Consider the following 26,735-nt stretch of genomic DNA (forward strand, 5'->3'; position numbering starts at 1 on the left):
TCCAGAGATTAATATAACTTTATTCAACTAATGGGTCAGCAAAAATAAAAATATTTGACTCATATTGTTGGCAGGACTGTAAATTGGCATAATCCTTGTAGAAAGCTATGTGCCAATCAAAAATAAAGAATGCACAAATCTTTTGACCTAGTAATTCTAACTTAACATTTTATCTTATAGTAACTTACTAATATGCAACATGACTTATGTGCAAAGTTACTAAATGAAGCATTATTTATACTAACACAACAGACTTAACATATCTGTTTAGAAGGAAGTATTCCAATATATCATGGCACATTTATACAATTCTGAGCAGCTGTACAGAAAGAATCAGGAAATTCTTTGTGTTGACATGAAACAATCTCAAAAATACCATGTAAAGTGAAAAAGACAAGTTAAAAATAAATTTTTCTTAGACAAACATTTGAAATAAAAAACATTATATTCTAATAGAAACATGAAACTCAGGTAAATTCATTAAGCAAATACTATATTTCCTTCAACTGATGTATAAACTTCTCCACAATTTCATTGAGTCTTTCAGGCTCCAGCAATTTATTTACTAATTCCTGTTCAACAGCCATTAGGGCCAAGCCACTAAGCTTCTCTTGTCCCATGGAATTACATAAATATGTTTTAAGACGAGGCAGTACAGAAAATGAATTTTCAACACTTGCTGAAGTGATTGGCCAAGACAAAGCAATATGTAATAGCTTTGATATGCAAGGAATATTGTTATGAAGACCATGCTGAATAAATAAATAGCCAAGGTTGCTGAAATTGATATGATCATCTATGACAAAGTTGAGCTTTGCATATTGCCGATAAAATCTAAGTTCTGGAATGATGTCTGCATCAAGTTTATAAAATTCTTGGACATGTTTGGCTGTTGCTTCATTTAATGGTTCATTCCATTTTAGTAATAGTTCTGAAATTTGCTTCACTTTGCAATAATCAAATTCTGAAAAATACATTTTTAAATTCTGTAATATAGTATCTAATCCCTGGTAATAAATGCCAATTTTACATTGTTCTTCTGTTGAAGTAGGAAAAAACATATTGTCTGAATTGCTAAGAGCTCTTGTTTCCTGAATTTTTCTTCTTTTATGAAAAGGTCTTTCAACTTCAAAACCTTTACAGGTTATTTTTTGACAAATTTCTTCTGCTTCCTCCCAGAACATTTTGAAACAGACATCATTTCTTTCAGATGATAAACATTCCAAAATTGCTTCTATTTTTGAAGACAAAGAAAAAATGTCTATGGTTTCACTTCGAAGTTCTTTGGAAAGAATTCCTATAACACTTAATACTCGATAAAGAAATTTCAAACAAAAAATAAATTCAAATTTGGATACCGATGTCAGTAAATCGCTCAATTCATCAGCCAAACTTGTGTTAGAAGAATGGCTTGATACGAATTCCAATGTTTCAATAATGTCTGGAAGGCCCTCAATCACAGACAGTAATGTATGATCATGGAGTGTCCAACATGATTGTGATATATGTTTCTTGCATGTTTTGTTTTGACTTAGCTTACGTATCTTTTGAAAATTTGCAGACATTTCCCTAGACATAGGAATAGTGTTGAACAAAGAACTCAGAGTATTTAGAGCTCTTCGGAGTTCTTTTACTTCTTTACAAAACCTAATTACTGCTAAGTCCAAAAAATGGGCATAACAATGTACGTATAAAGCTCTTGGCTCTTCCTTCTTGAATTCTGCTGCACTTTTATTAAATTTCCCCCTCAAATTAGTAGTACTGTCATAGGCCTGGCCTCTTACTTTACTTATATCAACTCCAATTTGCTGCAGGTAAGTTGTGATAGTCTTGTGTAAGCTGGTTCCGGACATCTCTTCAACATCTATGAAACCCAAGAATCTTTCTTTAATTATGATAGCCTTTGACGTTTTTTCTGGGTATCTTACACAAATTGAAAGCTGTTCTGTAGTGGCACTATCAGTTACCTCATCACATATTACTGAAAAAGCTGAGGAGACATTGATCTCATTCACAATATCTTGTAACATTTCAGTCTTTATTATGTCAATAATATCATTTTGAATTTGTGTACTATTATAGAAATCAACTTGTGAATTCATAAGTCTAAATATTTCTTCTCCTTTATCTTTTGCTCTGATTTCTAACAATTCTAAAAAATGGCCTTTATTCACAGATGAAATAGATTGGTCCTTCCCTCTTAGGGGTAAACACTGCTTTCCAAGAAATAAAATATTTTCAATGATAAGCTTTAGGTACTTTTTATTTCCTTCCATCTCTTTTGAATGATTAGATAAATTGTCACTGACACCTTCATCACAAAACTGGTATTCCCTCCAAAATTGCAATGACTTCAAATGCATTATACTTTTTTCATGCTTTGTGAAATTTTTCAGAGTTTTTTTCCAATTAGAAATTCCTTGGGTTGCTAAGGACTCTCCGCCAAAGCTGTATTTTTTCTGGCAGAATAACTGGCATGAATAACAGAACGTTAAGTCCTTTTTAATAGTGGTTCCTAACTTCTGAAAATTTGAACACCAAGATTTTTTAATACTTTGGGATTTACTTTTAACTTTTTGTACTTTAGATGTATATTTTGGGTAACACAGTCTATTACTTATTTTCATAGATTTCTTATTGAGTGTAGCATCCTGGTTTGACACTTGATCCCTTTGTTCTTCAACATGGGCTGTATGCTGACTGAGTACTGATGAAGATGGCAAAAGGCTCAGCTGTTGTTCCACACTACTGTTAGCGACACCACTGTTTGACTCACTGGGTGAGCTCTTAGAAACCTTTAGGAGAAAATGACAAAATAACATTTGTTTTAACAATTTACAAATAATCAAAATATCAAACGCATCTATTCTAATAACACAATAAATGAATGGGTAAGTTACATTATGAACTCCACTAGCGGGAAACATAAGCAATTATTTATAACATCTATTTGCAATCTAGAATCAATAACAATTGTTCAAAGGACTTTGGTATGTAATTATAACAAAACTTTTTATTGCTTAGGTGAGTAGAATTGCTTAATAAATATTAAGAAAATTAATAAAACCGAAACCGGTTTGGCTCAGTGGATAAAGAGCATCGGCCTGCGAACTCAAAGGTCCCAGGTTCGATTCCGGTCACGGGCATGTACCTTGGTTACGGGCACATCCCCAGTAGGGGGTGTACAGGAGGCAGCTGATCGATGTTTCTCTCTCATCGATGTTTCTATCTCCCTTCCTCTCTGTAAAAAAAAAAAAAAAATTTAATAAAGAACCTAAAGGAAAAACAATGACTAAGAATACTTCTCTCTTGCCGAAGCCGGTTTGGCTCAGTGGTAGAGCATCAGTCTGCAGACTGAAAGGTCCCGGGTTCGATTCCGGTCAAGGGCATGTACATTGATTGCGGGCACATCCCCGGTATGGGGTGTGCAAGAGGCAGCTGGTCGATGTTTCTCTCTCATCGACGTTTCTAGCTCTCTCTCTCCCTTCCTCTCTGTCAAAAATCAATAAAATATATTTAAAAAAAAAAAAAAAAAAAAAAAAAAAAAGGAATACTTCCCTTTGCCCCAGACGGCTTGGCTCAGTAAATAGAGCTTTGGCCTGCGGACTGAAGGGTCCCAGGTTTGATTCCCAGTCAAGGACACATGCCTGGGTTGTGGGCTCGATCCATAGCAGGGGGCGTGCAGGAGGCAGCCTATCCATGATTTTCTCTCATCATGGTTGTTTCTTTCTCTCTCTCCCTCTCCCTCCCCCTGTCTGAAATCAATAAATATATTTAAAAAGAATACTTCTCTTTATTCTGGGGCTAGAGCCTCCACCTTAAACCACTCTGCTGAGTTAATACTTCTCTTTAAATATTCTTATTAATAATTTGTTAATAACTTATTAATAAATTCAAATTTGAGATTTGGGAAACTGAATATAAATACCAAAATGTGTTTATTTCTCTACTTTTTTGAGCTCTTGGATCAAAATAGGAATTAAAATGCTCAGACACACACACACACACACACACACACAATGATTTAAAAAGCTTAAGAAAAGACAGTAGCCAAAAAAAAATCCCAACAACTTACATCCAATAGGACATTTCCTCTTACTGAAGAAACTGTACCTGTTAAAGCATAAATTCAAGATCTTATTTCATAATCTATAAAACAGCATCATAAACCATAATTGCTTTTTTCATATCAGGCAACACAAAGAAAACTTGGAATATAGAAAGGCTCATCAAGCAGGGCAAAACTACATTATGTCAAACAGCACATCAACTTTTACCTTGTAAGATATCAGAGTTCATGATGGGCAGGGCAGCGTGAGTATCTGCCAATGACATGATGTTGCTTATAATTGGAGTTGTATCTTTCCTCGGAGAAAGGTGCTTCTCTGGAGATGGGAGCTCTGCTGAAGTGTCATGCACCATGGAAACGTTTACTGATAAAAATGGGAAGGTTTCTTATAAACCAGGCAGAACCAATTAGCATCGTTTAATAACAAGTATTTCAAATAACAATGCAAATATCTAATAGCTTTAGGTACTGCTGTGTACTGGGATAATTTTTAGTAGGGCTTAGGGATAGCCAGGCTCCTTAGGATAATATCAATAACATTAAAACAATAATTTACATTTCCTATCATTTTATCTCTTTTACCTTTGCAAACAATTCCTCAGTCTTTATACTATTTGTTTGAAATTTCAAAGCAATTTTTTTCTGTACAGTTACACATGAAGAACAAAAAAGAGACCTAGTTAGTTTGGATCAGTGGGGAGAGCATCATCCCATGGACCGGAGGTCCCGGGTTTAACTCTGGCCAAAGGGCATGTACCTCTGTTGCAGGCTCCATCCCTGATCAGGTTCGTGCGGGAGGCAACCAATCAATGTGTCTCTCTCTCATCGATGTTTCTCTCTTCTGTCACTTCCTCCCTTCCACTCTCTCTAAAAATTAATGGAAAAATATCCTTGGGTGAGGATTAAAAAAAAAAAAAAATTAAAAAAAAATTAAAAAATGCCCTAACCAGTTTTCTCAGTGGTTAGAGCATTGGCCTGCATTTTGAAGGATCCCAGGTTTGATTCTGGTCAAGGGCACATGCCCAGGTTGTAGGCTCATTCCTTGGGGCCATGCAGGAGGCAGCCAATCAATGATTCTCGCTTTTCATTGATGTTTGTATCTCTCTCTTCTCCCTATCTGAAATCAATTAAAAATGTATTTTAAAAAAGGGAAGAAAAAAAACAACAGAGACTCCTTGAGAATTTACTAATGGATATTACTTTTAACTCTTCTAGGATTCACAAACATCAATACGAATGGAGCTGGGTTGCTATCCAAGCTAGTATATTTTAATTCTCACTTAAAAAAAAAATCATCTGAGGATATTTTTCCATTGATTTTTAGGGAGAATAAGAGAGGGAAAGGCAGAAACATCGGATGTGAGAGAAACACATCAACTGGTTCCCTCCTGTATGCACCCTGACCAGGGCATGGGCTGGGGAGGAGCCTGCAACTGAGGTACATGTCCTTGACTGGAATCGAACCTGGGGCCCTTTGGTCTGCAGGCCAATGATCTATCCACTGAGCAAAACTGGCTAGGGCTAAGATAGTATTGCAGAGATTTCAATAAGCCATTTTGCAAGATGTACAAGTCCCAGGAGCATCATTCACTCCACTGACTATGTAAATAGCACCAATGGCACTATATGTGGCTCTTTGATGGTATTACATAGTTGGCCCTGAATTATCTGTGCTTTTCTCTTAGTGAAGTTCAAAGTAGTTCCAACTGGCTGTACTTTCATGTGGAAATCTTAATAGGCTTCTTTTTACAAAGCAGTGCTAAGTATAGGATTCTATTCTAACACAACCATCTTTACAAATATTAAATCTATATTGGTGAAGTAGTCTTCCTTTTATACAAAAATACTGGAAAGCATTTCTTTGCAACAAGCTTTGAATGGTTCTGAATTTTAAGTCTAATTTGGAAATGAATCAAGGTTATAAATGAAATGAAGCAGTAATATGCTTCAGTAATTACTAAACCTGTTTATTAATCAAACATTACCTGTAGAAGATTCCAGCTTAGCTTTACCGTAAGCAGAAAAACAACTAACAGAGCAGAAAAGCTCTGTCTTCCCCAAGTCGTTGGTAATCTCGATCATTTCATCGGAGGGCTTCAACGATTTGCAAAGACCAGATGTAAGAGTTCGAGCTGGTTTCTGTTAGAGATTAAAATAATATATTCCTGCTATATGACAAATTTTTAACATACTATCAAAAATTTACTCAACACCACTGCTCAACAAATTAGTGACAGTGAAGCCACATTTTTACTTTATTAAAGACCAGAAAAGGCATCACGAGTTACAATAATTGAAATGCAGGAAATTGGTCAATCTATTAGATAACTACTTGTATTTTTTTTGTCTGATATATTAATAGCAATTATAATGCATGTGCAAGTAACGAAAAAAGTGTTCATAGAGGATGTTTGCCATCCCAGGCAATCAAAGCCAATTTTATGAATACTTTTTTCATATGAATAAAAAATAAGTCTTATAACTGTAGCTTTTCCCTCAAAACCTGTCTGAGCATCAATTCAGGAAAACCTATTGGTGTTTAAGGAGGAGCTAGAAAAGGTCTTAACACACTTTACAAAATGTTGTGGGAAGTCACTTTTTCTAGGCCAACTTACATGGTAACAAATTTCAAGCATATTCAAAGAAAGCATTGAAGCAGTAAGAGGTATAGAATAAAGTGTGTTCAATAAGCAGTACGTGTGTGCAAAGGAAAAGGAGGGAAACTGTGAGGTTCATCACCTACTAGTATTCTTTCTAGTGAAGCAGGAACCATCATTCATGAATTTAAGAAGTTAACACAGATGACAATGATGAAACAAACTGCTTTTGTGGGCACAAAGTACAAAGACAAATTAAAATACCTTATACAATTTTTTTTTTCTGTGAAAGAATATTGGCAAAGAAACAATGAAACAAAAAGCAGAGTATAATTTTGAAAATTTGTATTTTTATCCTTTATTAGAAGCCCGGTGCATGAAATTCATGCATGGGGTAGGGGGGGTCCCCTCAGCCCAGCCTGCACCCTCTCCAATCTGGAACCCTTGGGGGGATGTCCAACTGCCGGTTTAGGCCCCACCCCAGGCATTGTGCCTAAACTGGCAGTTGGACAATCCTCTCACAATCCTGGATCGCTGGCTCCTAATTGCTCACCTGCCTGCCTGCCTGGTCGACTCTCACTGCCCCCGCCCTGCTGGCCTGATTGCCCCTCAATGCTTCTGTGTGACAGCCTGATCACCCCTAACTGCACCCTCTGCTGGCCTGGTCACCCCTAACTGTCCCTGCTGCCAGCCAGGTCACCTCCAACTGCCTTTTCCCTGTTGGCCTGCTCACTCCTAACTGTCCCCCTCATGGGCCTGGTCACCCCTTACTGTCCCCCTCTGCTGGCCTGGTTGCCCCTCACTGTTTCTTTCTTCCAGCCTGGTTGCCTTTCACTGCCCCTCCTGCTGGCCTAGTTGCCCCTTCCTGCCCCCTTCCAGCCTAATCACCCATAACTGCCCCCCCCCCAGCCTAATCACCCCCAATTGCCCCCCCACCCCACCCTGGGCCAGCCTGATCACCCCCATCTGCTCCCCCTGCCAGCCTGGTCGCCCCACACAGCCTGCTTGTTCAGTCATTTGGTCGTCCCTCACTAACTCCCCTGCTGGCCTGGTCGTAGGCAGCCATCTTGTGAGGCCATGAGGGCCAATTTGCATATAACCAATTTATTATACAGGATTAGTATGACTGTATTTTGAGACACCCCTAAAAATCCACTGGTATTTAACATTAACCATCTATCTACAATATCTATCTATCTATCTATCTACTTACCTACCTACCTACCTATCTACCTATCTATAAAAATCTACCGTGTTTCCCCAAAAATAAGACATCCTCCGAAAATAAGACCTAGTGTATGGAAAGATAAGACATCCCCTGAAAATAAGACCTAGCACAACTTTGGGAGAAAAAATTAATATAAGACACTGTCGCCAAAACCGGTTTGGCTCAGTGGATAGAGCATCAGCCTGTGAACTGAAGGGTCCTGGGTTCGATTCCGGTCAAGGGCACATACCTTGGTTGCGGGTACATCCCCAGTAGTGGGTGTGCAAGAGGCAACTGATCGATGATTCTCTCTCATCGATGTTTCTAACTCTCTATCCCTCTCTCTTCCTCTCTGTAAAAAATCAATAAAATATATTAAAAAAAAAAAAAAAAAAGACACTGTCTTATTTTTGGGGAATCAGGGTAATATGCAGTGTCCCACTGGTTGCTATCACTTGCATTGACCACCAGGGGCAGATGCTCAATGCAAGATCTGCCTGTGCACACAGAAAAACGGCACCACAAACCTGGTGCCCATAAAGCAAAACTCAACTTCCCCCAAGTGGGACACAGGCCCAACCACTACCCTGGAGTGACACTCCATCAAAGTGCAGCTGACACTGCTGAGAACCCATGGTGCAAAATGCAGCCCACAGCCCAGCCCAGCCCGGAAACAGTGGCTGTGGTCGCCGGGTAATGATGTCATGTAGCAACACCCAGCTTCCTCTCCCTAGCAACTAGCCTCCTTGCAGTTTCTTCAGTCCAGGAACATGACTTGCTTTATAGCAAACATTTCACACTTTAACCAAATGTCTATGAAGTGTTTTCCTGTGCCTCATCTCATTTGATCCTCACAGCATCCTGGAGTAGATAGATAGGAGACTCAGTAGAATCCTAGTTTATTTTCATTAGCTGAAAAATGGAGATTTAGGAAGCTTAGAAACTTGATCTGACTGAAAAGAAATAAGAAATGGTGGACCTTGAAAATGACTTCAGGTTTTTTCACTGTGTAGAATACAGTCAAACACTGCTGCAGTTAAATGTTTTACCCTTTGTTCTTCCTGCATGATCTACAATAAACCTGCTTTGTGTTGATATTTACTGCTGTGTTGCTAACAGTTACCTGAAGAGAAGTTGGGTTGCTTCACTGAGCTGGAAAAAGTTTAGCTAAATCAGAAAGCAGGTCTAATTAAGCAAGTTTATTCTATATATATAAAAAGCTAAGTTGAGCCCTAGCCGGTTTGGCTCAGTAGATAAAGTGTCAGCCTGTGGACTCATGGGTCCCAGGTTCGATTCCATTCAAGGGCATGTACCTTGGTTGCAGGCACATCCCCAGTAGGGGGTGTGCAAGAGGCAGCTGATCGATGTCTCTAATCGATGTTTCTAACTCTATTCCTCTCTCTTCCTGTCTGTAAAAAATCAATAAAATATATTTAAAAAATAAAATAAAATAAAGTTCTCCAGCACTCTGGTTTCCTTGCAGTGTCTACCATTAAAAAAAAAAAAAAAATAAAAAATAAAAGCTAAGTTGACTCATGCATGCACAATACATATAAAGCTCTGGCTGGCACCAATCGCATGCGTGTGTTTGGATCTGTCATTGTCCATGGTGAATTTGTTTAACACTTTTATTATAGACAAAGGGCGAATAGTGATATTAAAATATTTCTTCTCACTAATTTCCTTTCAATGTGCATGAATCCGTGCACTGGGCCACTAGTAGTGGTATAATTTATAATTAATTATTCTTATGGGAAAGCTAATATCTTACCTAATAATAGAGAAACATGTAAATTGATTGTACCTCTGCTACACCACTAGCCCATCAGGAGTGATATGCAAATTAACCCAACAAATGGTGGTTAATTTGCATACTCAGCTGCTGAGTGACAGGGTTGGAACACAGGCGTTCTGCTCTATCCTTGGTCTCTCAGGGCCTCTACCAGCATGAGGAGGAAATGGAATGGAAAGAGGTGGCTCTGGGGCCTGAGTGAAAAGGGGCTGGGGCATATTGGAAAGATGATGCTGGCAGCCAGGGAAAGGAAAGCCCATTCTAGCATGAATCTTCGTGCATCGGGCTTCTAGTTTATAATAATACTAGAGGCTCAGTGCACAAAATTCGTGCACTGGGGCGGGGGGGTGTCCCTCAGCCCAGCCTGCATACTGCCCCAATACTCCAATCTGGGACCCCTCAGGGGGTGTCAGACTGCCAGTTTAGGCCCAATCCCTGTGGGACATCCCTCTCACAACCCGGGACTCTGGCTCCCAACCACTTGCCTGCCTGCCTGCCTGCCTGCCTGATTGCCCCTAACTGCTTCTGCCTGCCAGCCTAATTACCCCTTAACCACTCCCCTGCTAGCCTGATCGACACCTAACTGCTCCCCTGCAGGCCCAATTGCCCCCACTGAGCCACAGTGGCAGGGCTAGGTAGTGCTTTTCAACTCCTCTACACAAATCAGCCCTGCCCCATCACATAGGTTGAATAAGTAAGTGCTCAATATAGGTTCTTAAAACCAGGACAAGGTCTATTAAGTGTGAGGGATAAGGAAGGAAAATAAGGAATGGCATTTCTTGCCTTTGGAAGATTTCCATGACTTTCATTGTCCCATTTCTATTCCCAAGACATATTCTCTGGTGCGGACAGTCTACATAAAAAAAAAAAGATGTGTGCTGGGACCGGTTTGGCTCAGTGGATAAGAGCGTCGGCCTGCAGACTGAAAGGTCCCGGGTTCGATACCGGGCAAGGGCATGTACCTTGGTTGCGGGCACATCCCCAGTGGGGGGTGTGCAAGAGGCAGCTGATCGATGATTCTCTTTCATCGATGTTTCTAACTCTATTCCTCTCTCTTCCTCTCTGTAAAAAATCAATAAAATAAAATAAAAAATACATGGAACTAAAAACAAAAACACTTTTGTAGCTGAGTCTTACCAGTTGATTACTGTGATCTGTGTTAACTTTATTTGTAGTTTATAAATGAGCTTCCATCTGTTGCCTTTCCTCAAGGTAAGATGACCACCTGAGATTCTTTAGGAAAATCTCCACCTATCATTTATCATGAATTATTATACAAGAAGGAACTATCAGAAGTCTTTTATTTCATCTCATCTCCATTTTACCAACTGAAACTGTTCCCAATGGCATTAAAATCTATTACCCCCACATTTTCCTAAAGTGAAACCATTCACAAGCCAACTAACAGAAGGGACTTAGTCTTCAATTTTTCACTGAGTCCTATGCAGTCAAGTTCAAATGGAGTGGTCCTCCCTTTAAGCAACAGACCTTTATTCATACCTGCTGGCATGCTGTAATATTCTTTGAACTGTTTAAGTAATGGGACTGTCCTTCCACCTGAAGTATATGGAACAGATCAGAACTAGTGTAACAGTAAACTCCACAGTTCTCACAACAGTTTATGATGAGGTTGTTAGCAGAGTGAAACTTTGAAAAACAGGCATTACTGCAAAGCATATGTTTCACATTCTGATATTCTACTTCATACTGAATCTAGGGTAAAAACAAAAAAAGATTCAGTAAAAATTCTAGTATTTAGGCAGATCAATCAGAGTCCCTAAAGATAAAAAAAACTGCAACTTACGAGAGTAGTCTTCTGACACATGCTGCATTTGGCTGAAATTCTCTCAGTATATAGCTTAACAGATAGTTTTCTTAGACAAGATTGGCTGCAAAAATTTTTGCTAAAGGTAGTATCTTTTGGCTGGACACTGATGACATCCTTTAGATTTAAAATGTCTCTGAAAATAAATAATAAGGGTATCATTATACAGTTTTGTCGTAATTATAATTTCTCTCTATAAGGTAAATCACTCCTTCAAACAACCTTTTCCCTTATTGTTTAAAAAAAATATTTTTATTGATTTCAAAGAAGAAAGGATAATGAGAAAGAGAGAGAGAGAAAAAGAGAGAGAGAGAGAGAGAGAGAGAGAGAGAGAGAGAGAGAGAGAAACATCAGTGAGAGAGAATCATTGATCAGCTGCCTCCTGCATGCCCCCTACTGGGTATAAAGCCACAACCCAGGCATGTGCCCTTGACCAGAATTGAACCTGGGACCCTTCAGTCCTCAGGCTGATTTTTTTTTTTTTTTTTCTGTCACGTTATGGTTTTATTTTGACAACCCCATGTGTAGAAGGTAGTCATATTTCTGAAGGCAGGAAGGGGAATAACATAGAGGAGAAGAAAGAACACAAAATTAATTTTTCCAAAGTATTATCCCACCACCTCATGATAATTATACTTGTCAGGCTGATTCTTTATCCCCTGAGCCAAATCAGCTAGGGCATCTCTTATTGTTTCATTTACCTGAAGAATAGGGCATCATTAAACAGTTTTACCATAAGTATAATTTCTCTCTATAAGCTAAATCACTCCCTCAAACAACCTTCTCCTTTATTGTTTCATTTACCTGTAGAACTGTGAAATAGTAACAACATCAGCCTTGATGTAAGAAAACCCAAATTTAGTATCTAGTTCTTTTACTTATAGGTCATTTTTATTACCTACATGTTATTTACTCATCTATAAAGTAGGGATTATAAAACACATCTGACAGTGCAGTTTTAAGGATTACCTAACCTGTGTTAGCAGGTGCTAGTTATAATAAGTGATATCACATATTCATACCTGACCAACTTTGAAATCTATAGATCAGAAGATTTCTTTCTTTCTTTTTAAAATATACTTTATTGCCGAAACCAGTTTGGCTCAGTGGTAGAGCGTCGGTCTGCGGACTGAAGGGTCTCGGGTTCAATTCCGGTGAGGGGCATGTACGTTGGTTGCGGGCACATCCCCAGTTAGGGGGTGTGCAAGAGGCAGCTGGTCGATGTTTCTCTCTCATTGACGTTTCTAGCTCTCTGTCTCTCTCCCTTCCTCTCTGTAAAAATCAATAAAATATATTTTTTTAAAAATTAAAATATACTTTATTGATTTTTTTACAGAGAGGAAGGAAGAGAGACAGAGAGTTAGAAACATTGATGAGAGTCATCGATCATCTGCCTCCTGCACGCCCCCCATCGGGGATGTGCCTGCAATAAGGTACATGCCCTTGATCAGAATCGAACCCGGGACCCTTCAGTCCACAGGTCGATGCTCTATCCACTGAGACAAACTGGTTTTGGCAGGACAGAAGATTTCAAAGTATGGTCTGTAAATCCCTGGGGATCCCCAGATGCTTTGAGGGAATCCACAAAATCAAAACTATTTCCACATTAAGATGTTATTTGCTGCCCTAGCCGGTTTGGCTCAATGGATAGAGTGTTGGTCTGCAGACTGAAGGGTCCTAGGTTCGATTCCGGTCAAGGGCACATGACCGGGTTGCAGGCTTGTGGGCTCGATCCCCAGGAGGGGCTGTGCATGAGGCAACCAATCAATGATTCTCTCTTATCACTGATGTTTCTCTCTCTCTCTCCCTCTCCCTTCCACTCTGAAATCAATAAAGAAATATATATATTTTTAAAAAGATGTTATTTGCCTTTTTCACTGTATATCTGAAAAGCAATGGTAGGCTCCTTTAATTCTACTCCTAGGTTTATACCCAAAGAATTGAAAACAGGTACTTAAAAAAGAACATATACATGCATATTCATAATAGCACTATTCACAATAGTTAAAACAGCCTAAATGTTTATCAATGAATGAAGGGATAAAGAAATTGTGGTATATTCATGCAGTGGAGTATTATTCAGCTATAAAAAAGAATGAAGTACTAATACACATGCTACAACATGGATGAAGCTCAAAAACATGCTAAGGGGAAAAAAGCCAGGAACAAAAGATCACCTGTAGGATTTCATTTATAGGAAATATCCAGAATAGATAAATACATAGAACACAGGCTGGTGGTTGCCAGGGGCTGAGGGGACAGGAGAAGGAAACGTGGAGAAACTAAATGAAGCATTTTACTTTGGAGTGACAGAAATGTTTTAGAACTAGATTAGAGGTGGTAGTTGTACGACACTGTCAATGTACGAATGTTACTGCAATGTTTTTTGTTATGTGAATTTCACCTTGATAAGTTGGAAGGGGAGGGGGAAGCAGTGCTGGGTAAAACTGCCAGAACCTTACCATAAATCAAGGTAGTAGCACCAAACTGTACCCATACTAGTACACTGCCAAGCTTTTGCTGTAAAAATTACTCACTTTATTAAACTTGATCCTTGAGTACATCACATCTTTTTTGTGTGGTAGAATAGGATAGAGGCATAAAGAATTGCCCATGTGCACTTAAGAATGATGGTTGTTTCAAGGAAAACCATGTGTGGGAATGTTAAGACTTGTAACTAAGGTTAGCCACTTTTTCTATGAAACATATTTTTACTTGAAAGAACAACTACTACCCAGAAGTGGATACCTGGCAGATACTTTTTCTCAAAAATGAATTAGGTAAGACTGTTACTTCAAAGAAAACAACTGGCAGTATTCATTGCCATGGTAAAATTTGAGCTTCATGGAAAATAAGAATTTTTGAAAACTTGTATCTGCTACTTCCAGCTTAATCGCTCCCCATTACTTAGACATTCCTGATGAGATTAGTGATTTTTTTAAAAAAGTGATTTTAAAAATATTGCATAATAAAATATACCAACATCTGCATAACTCACTGAACCAGTATTTTCCAATGATTGCACATAACAGAAATCATTTATGGGGAAAGTAACCAAAGTACAAAATAGACCCATAAGTTTTAATTTAGCAGTACAAAACGTTCATTGATATGGTTTCAGATTACATATTACATACAATCAACCTTTAAAAACCTACCACTTGTCTTCTGATGTTCTTTCAAAGAAGAGCATCCACAATGATCTAAACACTAGTAGAACACTCCTCTCTTTTCCAATTATACATTTTGTAAGGCCAGATTTCTTTAGACTTCTGCCAAAACAATTTTTGCAAGAAACTGGATACAGAAGCAGATATGAAAACCCAGCCTGCCATTAAAGTAAAACTGATAAAAACAATGCCCACTAAATTTTTCTTCTCACAGAAATTTTTAAAAAGGCTGTTTTTCATGATATTCATGTGAACATGCACTGAGTTTATTACTTTAAATCAGTCAAGTTTTTAAATTCCTCAGTTTTAACTTCTAACACAGTATTATTGGTAGATATGACCTACCTAAAACTAAAACTCTTTGGGTCTTCAGTAATTTTCATGAGTGTAAAGGGGTCTGGAGAGCAGAAAATTTGAGCACTGCCACTACAGGAAATGACCAACATACCTAGCTACCTAGAACCTTCAGAATAAAATATTTCAGTATAATAGTTTTTCAGATTAAATACTTATTTTTCTTTATTGATTAAGTTATCTATCACATATGTGTCCTTATCCCCCTCAAAGATTAAATACTCTTAAAATCAACACTATTTTAACAGATCAACATTTACAAAGTTTTAGTGTATTATGCATGATTTTTCTAGCCTTTTAATCAGATGATACCAAAAATAACATGTTCATTTCATTATCACATCATCATTCATTTTATTGGTTTAAAACACAGCAGCTCTAAATGCAGTCTGGGTTGTGTTATCCTGGTACTTCAGACAAAAATTCTAGGATCTACTGGTGCCAGGCAGTGTTCACATGATGGGGATATAAAGATGACTGTAATCTAGTTTCTAATGTTAAGAAGTTCATTGTAGCCTGGCCTGTGTAGCTCAGGGGTTGAGCACTGACCCATGAACTCGGAGGTCACACAAATAGATTCCAGGTCATGACACACACCCAGGTTGGGTGCCTGATGATTCTCTCTCATCATTGATGTTTCTATCTCTCTCTTCCTCTTCCTTCCTCTCTGAAATCAATAATATATATATATATAAAGCTCATTATCTAAACTGGGCAGTATCAATTCTTTAAAACATTAATTTTATGATCAATATTTTGGGAGTTGTGAACACTATAAAAACAGACCATGGAACAATAAATCTGGGTGGGTGCATTAGAGTAAAAGAGGAAGGAACAGTGTGGGAATAGATAAAAGGTAAAGATATTTGAGGCTGCTGAGACCAGTTTGGCTCAGTGGATAGAACTTTGGCCTGCAGGTTCGATTCCAGTCAATGGTACGTCCCTTGGTTGCGGGCACATCCCCAGTAGGGGCGGCACAAGAGGCAGCTGATCGATGATTCTCTCTCATCGATGTTTCTAACTCTCTATCCCTCTATCTTCCTCTCTGTAAAAAAGTCCTGTATAACCCCTACTTGGGATAGAATCTGCAACCCAGGCATGTGCCCTTGACCGGAACTGAACCCAGGACCCTTCAGTCCACAGGCAGACACTCTATCCACTGAGCAAAACTGGCTGGGGCTAAAAAGATTTCTAAAGACTCTATTAAAGAAACTGAAAACAGAAGCAACTTTTCCCTAAACCAAGGTGATATTTTTTTCAGAAAAAATGACAATGTAGAAAACTACAGCAAAAACTCTGTCCAAGATCCTGGTAGAGAAGTCAAAAGGGGCTAATTTAGAATTATGTACCTTGAGCAGTTTGCACAAGTTCTCTTGGGAAGAGCTGATGAACTGCCAGATGAAACGTATTCAGTGATACACAGTGTGGAGCAGAAAAGCTGAGTAGATCCTTTTCTCTGATAAGCAGTTTGCCCCTTCAGAAGAACTTTCTTACAACCCGAACAGGAAACCTGAATAGCGGTGGTTGAAAGTGAAGGAAGCATTTTATTCATTCCAGATGATGTCAGAGAAGGCTGAATGCCTGTAGTTGTCTGTGAAGCTATAAACACCAAACAGGAAAGAAAATATTCAGTATTTACATTAAAATGAAGTTTGCTTTTTCTTTCATTTTATTTTAGAAGCTACTACTGGATTTATTACTCAAAACAATGCACTATTCAATGACATTCTAAAAAAGAATAAATTGGCTATCATATTGGTCAGAATAAATAGGATTAATTTAAATAATTCCATTACCACTGTCTGTAAATATAGTGCTTATTTTCTGTTCATTCTCCTTAGTTTTGGACTGTTGGGCTTGACAATACTCCTAAAAAAAAAAAGAAAGAAAAAAGAAATAGTGAACACAATGTATTTTAAACAAACACTTAACTGAAAAAAATAATAAATTATGCTAAAGTCCATTCAGTGAATTTGTACAATTGAATTGAACCATGGCACATATATGAAAACTTTCCTTTTGGGTGCCCTAACCAGTTTGGCTCAGTGGATAGATCGTCGGCCTGTGGACTGAAGGGTCCAATCAGGGGCATGTACATGTATCTTGGTTGCAGGCGCATCCGCAGTGGGGGCGTGTAGGAGGCAGCAGATCCATGTTTCTCTCTCATTGATGTTTCTAACTCTCTATCCCTCTCCCTTCCTCTCTGTAAAAACAAACAAACAAACAAAAAAACAAAAACAAAAAACATATATATATATATATATATATATATTTTTTTTTTTTTTTTTTTAATTTAATTTAATTTATTTTTTTTTTTTTTGTGACCTTCGGCTAATAACACCAATCAATTACTACATTATTTTCTACTAGAGGCCTGGTGCACAAAAATTCATGCACTCTGTGTGTGTGTGTCCCCTTCAGCCTGGCCTGTGCCCTCTCGCAGTCCGGGACCCCTCGGGGGATGTCCACCTGCCAGCCTTAGGCCCACTCCCCAGGTGATCAGGTCTAAGCTGGCAGTCAGGTATCCCTCTGGCAGCCCGGGAACTCTCAGGGGACATCCTTAGCGCTGCCACCGCTGCTGCAGTGGCCAGCCATGAGCCAGTTTCCGGCTGAGCGGCATTCACCCTGTGGAAGCACACTGACCACCAGGGGGCAGCTCCTGTGCTGAGAAATAATTGCCTTTATAAAGACTTTGAACGCAAAAACTGTTAGATTAGGCTGAATGAGTTTTACAAACGAGGTTTTTGTTCTTTTTTTTTTTCTCACAGCAACAGGCAATCTGTTTAAACTTGATCTATTTTTTAATGTGTATAAGTTGAAAAAGCAACAGATACTTCCTAGATGGGCATTCTGAACTGTTACCAATTCAATGAGAGTCATATCTTTACTTGATATTGATTTACTTTAGGGCAGAATTTTTCAACCGCTGTTCCGCGGCACACTGAGATGTTGCCTGGTGTGCCGTAGGTGCAGACAAGACAAGAATTTTATAATTTTTCACTATTTTGTTTACTTAATATTTCATAATAAAGTAATTATAAAATACTTTCTTTGTGTTTATTTGATTCCTATTCAAGAGAATTACTTTATATATAGTCAATATAGGCACAGAGTTAAATTTTTTAACATTTTCTAATGGTGGTGTGCCTCGTGATTTTTTTCATGAAACAAGTGTGCCTTTGCCCAAAAAAGGTTGAAAAACACTGCTTTAGGGTCTCTCAAGGCAAAATACAAGAAATAAATTAAAACTGAATTTATTTTTTGCTTCATTAGAAATTTCAGCTGAAACCAGTTTGGCTCAGTGGCTAGAGCATCGGTCTGTGAACTGAAGGGTCCCAGGTTTGATTCCAGTCAAGGGCATGTACATTGGTTTGCAGGAGGCAGCTGGTAGGTGTTTCTCTCTCATCAATGTTTCTAACTCTCTATCCCTCTCCCTTCCCCTCTGTAAAAAAAAAAAAAAAAAAAAAAAAAAAAAATCAGGGAGAGAAACCAAGATGGCGGCGTAGGTGAGCAACTGGTCTGCTGCTCCCACAACAATTTAAAAATTAAAGCTAATATGAAGGACATCTATCATCCAAAATCACGGGAAGGAGGTACTGGGTAGTTAATAGTCAACAATTAACATGATAATAAGAGCAATGAGGGACCGATGGGGCTCTTAAAATGTGACCAGTTGGAGAAATGGAAGAATGGCAGGCCCGGAGCAGCAATAGTCAGGCCCAGAGCAGCAGCAGCTAGGCCTGGAGCAGCCAGGCCCGGAGTGTTGTGGGGTCGAACCCTGGGTTCAAAATTAAAGGAAAGAAAAAAAAAAAATTAAAGGAAAGAAGGAGCAATGCAGCCAATTCAGGTGCCAGAGTGGTATGTCCATCATCACAATGGACTCAGAGAAGCTCCTGTGTCCCTTCGCCCAAAAGGTCTGAGAGTTGCCCAGAGGACAGCAAAGTGGGAGAACAAAACTGAAAGCTATGCAAGGGACTGAGGTGCCAACATGGAGTCATCTGAAGAAATTAAAGACTGAAGTGGAAGCTACTTCTTTAATCATGTTAGCTTCCAGTCTTCTGCAAAGTCTTGTGCAGCAAGTCCAAGGACTCTGAGTAAATCTACACCAGCAACAAAAGAGACTCATTTAGTAGCTAAAAATATTAATATGTCCATAATTCTGATTTCTCATTTTGTTGTTTTGCATTGCCATTGTTATTATTTAATAGCCAGAGTTTAGCTCTTGACATTCAAGTTTTGAAAATGACTCACCCAGGTCTCGATATGCTAAATCTTGTACCAAAAAATAAAGAGCTTACCCAGATTTTGATGAATAGGATTTGGGTACACACGAAACTCCTTTTGACCTTAAACTCCCCTTTGGAAGCCAATAAAAAAATAAAATAAATAAAATAAAATAAAATAAAAACCAAGGGAATTAAAAAACCCGATGAACAATATTAACTGCTGAATATAATAGAATCAGAGGTATGGAAGGGGAGTGGACTGATGATTCTCAGGGAAAAGAGGAGTGGGGGGTGCTGGAAGAGACTGAACATAAACTGTGCACCTATGGATGAGGACAATAGGGGGTGGGGAAAGGGCAGAGGGTGGGGTAGGAACCTGGTGGAGGGGAAAAAATGAGGAACTTTTGTAATAATATGAACAATAAAGATTTGTTAAAAAATAATAAAAAATAAAATAAAGTAAAAAAAAAAAATCAATAAAATATATTTAAAATAAATTTCACCTAGACCATATACAAATATTCCAAGGAAATTTGGTCTTACTTAAAGAATAATCAGCCGAAACCGGTTTGACTCAGTGAATAGAGCGTCGATCTGCACAGTGAAAGGTCCCAGGTTCGATTCCGGTTAAGGGCATGTATCATACATTGGTTGAAGGCACATTCCCGTTAGGGGGTGTGCAGGAGGTAGCTGGTCAATGTTTCTCTCTCATCGATGTTTCTAACTCTCTATCTCTCTCCCTTCCTCTCTGTAAAAAAATCAATAAAATATATTAAAAAAGAAACAAACAGCCGAGACCGGTTTGGCTCAGTGGTAGAGTGCCAGTCTGCGGACTGAAAGGTCCCAGGTTCGATTCTGGTTAGGGCATGTACCTTGGTTGCGGGCACATCCCCGGTAGGGGGTGTGCAAGAAGCAGCTGGTCGATGTTTCTCTCTCATTGACATTTCTAGCTCTCTATCTCTCTCCCTTCCTCTCTGTAAAAAGTCAATAAAATATATTAAAAAAAAGAAAAGAAGAAACAAACATAAAAAGCAAACCAAAATTGTAAAGATTAAAAAATTAAAAAGAAAATAAGTCTAAGAATTTAAAATATATTCTACAACTTGATATAGGCAGTAGCTTCAAAATATATTTATTTGAATTGTTTCAAGAAAAACAAAAGCAGCCAAGACCAGTTTGGCTCAATGGACACAGCGTCGGCTTGGGGACTGAAGGGTCCCGGGTTTGATTCCGGTCAGGGGCACGTACCTTGGTTGCGGGCATATCCCCAGTAGGGGGTGTGCAAGAGGCAGCTGATCGATGACTCTCTCTCATCGATGTTTCTAACTCTCTGTCTCTCTCCCTTCCTCTCTGTACAAAATCAATAAAATATTAAAAAAAAGAAAAAAAGAAAAAAAGAAAAACAAAAGCATATTAACCTTAGGCCCATAATATCTTCCTTTTATCAATCCAAACACCTAATTCCAAACAGGTCATTCTTCTCTCAGATCACATTCTTGTACATACTGTTTTGGCACTGAACACCACCTACCTTATTTTATTTGATCAACTGCTTTGGACTTAAAATTTTCAACCAATAAACCAGCATCTAAATAACTAAAATTTATAATTTGATGCTGCTCTAGAAAAAAGAAAACAAGTACCATTTTACCTGAGCATTGTCGGGTTCTGTCTTAATTTCATCCGGCTGCAGTAGTGGTGGTGCCACTGCCTTGTCACCACCCTCTGTTGGTGATTCTTTCATTTGAGTATCTGATGTAAAGGAATTCTCCACTTCCGTTCCTGGGGAACCGTTTCCAGATACCTAAATTGAAATATGAGTTGATGAAGAGTTCTGAGATCAGAACTCCCCTCAACTCCCTATAGACTTTCTCAATAAACTTTCTTTTATAATTTGAGTCTCGGCTCTGAATTCTTCCCTTAGCCAGAACTCAAGAACTGAGTTTGCAGAACCCTGGTTCACACCTGGTGCCATTTTCCTGCTGCTAATACAAGTACAAAAGGGTCTTCAGATAGCTTGGTCTCCAGGTTTTCACAGTACCAATACTTACTTTCTTCCCTTCATCTGCTCTTCCCCAATACAGCTTTGCTTTCCACTTCTCAAATTTCTTCTGGGGCTAGTCTTCTCCACTTCTATTCTCCCTGGTCTGAGTACATCATAATGCCACCAATCCCAAAAATAGCCTGATTATTTTTAATTTATCATATAATCTTAGAAAATGTAAATGATTCTACAGTAACTGACATTAATCCAATCATCTGTACTCACTATCTCTCTCCACCACCTTCCTATTGAGCCAGTTATGTGAATCAACTCCCCTCCCCTCTTTATTTGTTCCTCCCATAAATAATCATTGAAACACATCCAAGGATCCAACCTCTAAACTAGGGGTGTCGAACTCAATCAGAGAAGGGGCCAAAATCTAAAATCCAGTCTAAATCGCGGGCCGAATGGTTTACTGAATAGTCATAAACTGTCATTGTGATGGAAACACAGCGGAGTGTAGTGATGACAGCGCGGTGCAGGCCACATTGCAAGGCCTGGCGGGACGGATTTGGCCCGCGGGCCTTGTGTTTGACACATGTGCTCTAAACCAATTGCCCCTCAGAACCATTCTTTCTCTTCTTGAATTTCTCTCCTTCCCCGAGTCCTATGATTCTAAGACCTATTTCTCCTATGTCTTTTCAAATATTTTCCCCACCTGCTTCTAAAGTACTCGTGTTCCTCCAATGCATAGTACTTCCTCATGTGGACAAAAGAAGGGGTTCTATGGAAAGTAACCCCATAGGGTGATCAGATCATAAATTCCTAACCAGGCAGACCATGGTGGAGAAGTCAGGCCCCTGGCCTATAACTTTTTATTTTTTTTAAGCTTCACTAGAGAATATTTTTTCCATTGATTTTCAGAAGGAGTGGAAGGGGGCAGGGAAATATGACTGAGCCATACCAGCCGGTTTTATTTTTTATTTATTTTTTAATATATATTTTATTTTTTACAGAGAGGAAGGGAGATAGCCAGAAACATCAATGAGAGTCATCGATCAGCTGCCTCCTGCACGCCCCCTACTGGGGATGTGCCCGCAACCATGCTCTTGAGCGGAATCGAACCTGGGACCCTTCAGTCCACAGGCCGATGCTCTATTCAATGAGCCAAATCGGTTTTGGCCGGTTTTATTTTTTTTATTATTATTTTTCAAAAATATACTTTATTGATTTTTTACAGAGAGGAAGGGAGAGGGATAGAGAGTTAGAAACATCCATCAGCCACCTCCTGCACACTCCCGCTGGGGATGTGCCCGCAACCAAGGTAACATGCCCTTGACTGGAATCGAACCTGGGACCCTTCTGTCCACAGGCCGATGCTCTATCCACTGAGCCAAACCGGTTAGCATGCCAGCTGGTTTTTAAGTAGGTTTCTATGAAGCAATAATAAGGGATATTGCAGGTATAGGGGCAGCATGTGCCTCTTGAAAACACCCCAACAGGTGTTGGGGATCTGATCCACAATTGAGGTATGTGCCCTAGGCCAGGAATCAAACCCAAGACCCTTAGGACCTCAGGTTGATGCTCTAACCACTGCTCAGGACAGGCCTATAACATTTTAGTAAATGGTTTATATCTTTGTCTTAAGCAAGCCCTGTCCATTGTTTTGGTGCACTTAGTTGAACACAGCTTTGAAAAGCCCCCTCTTAAGGTGGAACTACCCTCAAGAGAGAAAATAATCTTAACTATTCTTTAATCCAATCCCTGCCTTGCTTTCTTTGACCTTTATGTAATCTTTCTTATGTCTCTTCCTTAATTTCAAATGTATAAAAGAAATTTCAAAACTGTTATTCTCCAGAGCATTTGACATTTTGATCCCCAGCATATCCCATCAGTTTGGCTCAAATAAAAATTCTGTACAGGCCCTAACAGGTTTGGCTCAGTGGATAGAGCATCGGCCTGCGGACTGAAGGGTCCCAGGTTTGATTCTGGTCAAGAGCATGTACCTTGGTTGCGAGCATATCCCCAGTAGAGGGTATGCAGGAGGCAGCTGATTGATGTTTCTTTCTCATCGATGTTTCTAACTCTCTATCCCTCTCCCTTCATCTCTATGGAAAATCAATAAAATATATTTTTAAAAATTCTGTACAGGTTTGGATGTTTTTGTTTTTTTAAAAAATATATCTTTACTGATTTCAGAGAGAAAGGGAGAGGGAAAGAGAGATAGAAACATCAAAGATGACAGAGAATCATTGATCGGCTGCCTCCCGCACATCCCCCAATGGGGATCAGGCATGTGCCCTTGACTGGAATCGAACCTGGGACTCTTCAGTCTGTAGGCTGATGCTCTGTCCACTGAGCCAAACCAGCTAGGGCAGGTTGTTTCTTTTTTTAAATAGGTTTTTACTGATTTTGAGAGAGAAAGGGGAAGGGAGAGGGTGAGAAACATCAATGAAAAAGAAACACCAGTCTGGCTGCCTCCAGCAACCATCTCTCCATACTGGGGACTGACATTCTCTTTCTCTCCTTCCCTTCCTCTCTCTCAAATTAAGGAGAGAGAGAAAAAAAAGCTCATATGGCTTCTTGGTCTCTACCCAGACCATTTGAGCATTACACACAACCAGCAAAGCAAAACTGCTTGGAAATTACTGGATTGTCATTAAGTACTTAGAGTCCCTTTACTTGAAAGTAAATAGGCTATGCAAGTCTAAACATCATTTAAAAGTAAAGCATCTATGCGTTTCAGCATCTTAAATCCCCCTTCAAGTGTGTCGGTCACCACACAAATAGACAAGTAAAACACCCTGAAGATGTAATTAATAAATCTAAAACATATTTCTTAGGCAGGGGAAATTAATATAAAACATTTCTTTAGCTAAGAACAAAACAAAAAGCAAAAAAAAAAAAAAAAAGAATAACATCCATGACTTCCTTTTCCAGATGCACATTAGAGTAAAATAAGTCCTAGAGACCTCTTTAAACCAAAGAGGGATATATTATGGAGCAGAAAACAAAATTCACAATTTTATTTTTTTAATATGTTTTTATTGATTTCAGAGAGGAAGGGAGAGGGAGAGAAGCATCAATGATGAGAATCATTGATTGGCTGCCTTCTGCATACCCTCACACTGTGGTCAGAACCTGCAACCCTGGCATGCGCCCTGACTGGGAATCAAACCTTGACCTCCTGATTTACATAGGTCGAGGCTCAATGACTGAGTCATGCCCACAGGGCTTGAGCCAGGGTTTTAAAAAAATTTTTTTTTAATATATTTTATTGATTTTTTACAGAGAGGAAGGGAGAGAGAGAGAGTTAGAAACATCGATGAGAGAAACATCAATCAGCTGCCTCCTGCAACCAAGGTACATGCCCTTGACTGGAATCGAACCTGGGACCTTTCAGTCTGCAGGCCGATGCTCTATCCACTGAGCCAAACCAGTTTTGGCTCCTCTAATATTTTTGCCACAACCTAGGAGTTAATGGCAAGGTTTTGTAATTTAGTTCTTGTTATATTAAGGGCTTCTTGTCTTAAAATTTGGGATGAGAAGTACAAGAAACTGTCAGATATTGGGGATTCAACTCCTGAGAGGAAATTCTCCACTCATTTACTTTTAAGCTTTTGGTTGAGTTTAATTGAAAAGTGTGCTGATATTGCATCCTGAGGAAGCTGAAAAAATTTCCGTTTGCAAAAACTAGTCCATGCAAACCATGACACTCAATCCTGCATATATATATATATATATATATATATATATATATATATATATATATATATTTTATATAAAATTGATTTCTTACAGAGAGGAAGGGAGATAGTTAGAAACATCAATCAGCTGCCTCCTAAAACCCCCCAATGGGGATATGTGCCCACAACCAAGGTACATGCACTTGACCGGAATCAAACTGGTACCTTTCAGTCAGCAGGCTGACACTCTATCCACTGAGCCAAACCGGTTTCGGCGACCCCGCATGTATTTTTAAAAATATATGTTTTATTATTTTTAAAGAGAGGAAGGAAGAAGGATAGAGAGTTAAAAACATCGATCAGCTGCCTCCTGCACGCCTCCTACTGGGGATGTGCCCACAACCAAGGTACATGCCCTTGACAGGAATCAAGCCTGAGACCCTTCCGACTGCAGGCCAATGCTCTATCCACTGAACCAAACTGATCAGAGTTCAATCGTGTATATTAAAGCAAAACAGAAATAAAAATTGCACTTTCATGTAATCCCAGATCAAATCCTAATTCACCAAAGGTCAAATTTTTAAACCGGGCCGGTGGGTAGACCTGGGTCGGTAGGATTCCCATCTGGGCACAGGCCCGGAAAGCCGGCTTGGTCCCCAGTTGGGGGCGTGCAGCCCATGGGTGATGTTCCTCGCTCATTGACGTTTCTTCCTATCCCTCTCCCTTCCCTCTCTAAAAATACTTAAAAAAAAAAAAAAATCCTATGACCTTTACCTAAAAACAAGTTTTGTTTTGTTTTTAAACCAAACTCTTAATCTTTTAACGCATATCCCGTGTACAATTCACTTTGCAAAAGGAGTTCCAGGTCTCCAAGGCTGAAACCACTGACCGCTGAATGAAGGAGACGCTACGAACGTCTTAGAAACGGAAGCCGCAGAGACACCGAAGGCTGAGGGCCCGACCGCGACACAGACGCCGGGGCCGAGGGGCAACAGCCCTCCGGCTCGGTGAGCACCAGCCTGCCCGTCAGTGAGGCCTCAGTTTGCCAATGAGAACGCGACCACAAGCCAGGGGCCTCGGCTCCCGACCCCCGGCGCCCCTCGGCCGGAGCCCGCACGCACCGCCACCGCGGAGTCTCCAGAAACTCGGCCCAACAAGACCTCCCTCCTCCCTCCCGTCCACAGGCGAAACTCTCTGTCCATCTGCCAGGCACAGACGTAAAGACCGGCCCCAGGGCCACGCACGGAGGCTTACGGGTTTCTCTCCAGGCTGCTCGCCAGGGGAGGTTTCTCACGGCCACTACGCAGGGACCGAAAGGTCGCACAGGCCCAGCCCCTTTCCCGCCGTGCTTTGCGGCCGAGCATGCGCAGCAGAGCCAACCGCCGGCCCCCGGGTGGGCAAGGGCTACGGCCTGCGGTGGGTGAGGGGCAGGGAGAGCCCGCAGGCCTCCAGGGGCCTTAACCCTTGCAGCCTCATCTACCCTGTTTCCCCGAAAATAAGACAGTGTCTTATATTAATTTTTGCTCCCAAAGATGCGCTAGGTCTTATTTTCAGGGGATGTCTTATTTTTCCATGAAGAAGGATACAGTACACATTTATTGTTAAATGAAAATAAAGGAAATTTATCACCTATATACGGTACAGTAGTATGGTAGTTGTCAACACAAACCAGACAAACTGTGAATCCTACAGTATCAAGAATGTACTCATTGATTCAATGACAATCATGTCATCATCTTCTGGAACATCATCATGACAATCCAATTCCTGAATTTCCTGGTGAATTTCTTGTGACTCCATTTCTTTCAGAATCTGTGGACCAAAT

At 39.6% G+C, this 26,735-nt stretch overlaps 1 protein-coding gene across 9 annotated transcripts; it reads right to left on the reverse strand.

Moving 5' to 3' along the window:
• Positions 1 to 26,282, reverse strand: ZMYM1 (zinc finger MYM-type containing 1). Of its 9 annotated transcripts, XM_036447512.2 has the most exons (11): positions 25,720 to 25,824; positions 22,115 to 22,118; positions 20,892 to 21,044; positions 16,811 to 16,883; positions 16,364 to 16,613; positions 11,470 to 11,626; positions 11,166 to 11,378; positions 6,055 to 6,208; positions 4,278 to 4,433; positions 4,076 to 4,113; positions 1 to 2,795 (listed from the first exon to the last, which is right to left on the reverse strand). In XM_036447512.2, the coding sequence occupies exons 3-11, from the start codon at positions 20,982 to 20,984 to the stop codon at positions 492 to 494; spliced, it is 3,438 nt and encodes a 1,145-aa protein (XP_036303405.1). In that variant the 5' UTR covers positions 20,985 to 21,044; positions 22,115 to 22,118; positions 25,720 to 25,824; the 3' UTR covers positions 1 to 491. The 9 variants fall into 9 exon arrangements, with proteins under 9 accessions (XP_036303405.1, XP_036303408.1, XP_045440830.1 ...); XM_036447515.2 differs by lacking the exons at positions 22,115 to 22,118; positions 25,720 to 25,824 and adding an exon at positions 25,826 to 26,282; XM_045584874.1 differs by lacking the exons at positions 22,115 to 22,118; positions 25,720 to 25,824 and adding an exon at positions 26,165 to 26,273.
• Positions 26,283 to 26,735: the final 453 nt, after the last annotated feature.

This window comes from Pipistrellus kuhlii, unplaced genomic scaffold (genome assembly GCF_014108245.1).
Source record: "Pipistrellus kuhlii isolate mPipKuh1 unplaced genomic scaffold, mPipKuh1.p scaffold_m20_p_2, whole genome shotgun sequence".
Lineage (NCBI taxonomy): Eukaryota > Metazoa > Chordata > Mammalia > Chiroptera > Vespertilionidae > Pipistrellus > Pipistrellus kuhlii.

Excerpts from the sequence above, each read along its gene's own strand:
- ZMYM1 (XM_036447515.2), bottom strand. The coding sequence starts at position 20,984 with ATGAAAGAATCACCAACAGAGGGTGGTGACAAGGCAGTGGCACCACCA. Across the intron at positions 16,614-16,810 it reads CACTATATTTACAGACAGTG|CTTCACAGACAACTACAGGC; the intron begins GTAATGGAATTA and ends TGGTGTTTATAG. Across the intron at positions 4,434-6,054 it reads TAAGCTGGAATCTTCTACAG|TAAACGTTTCCATGGTGCAT; the intron begins GTAATGTTTGAT and ends CATTTTTATCAG.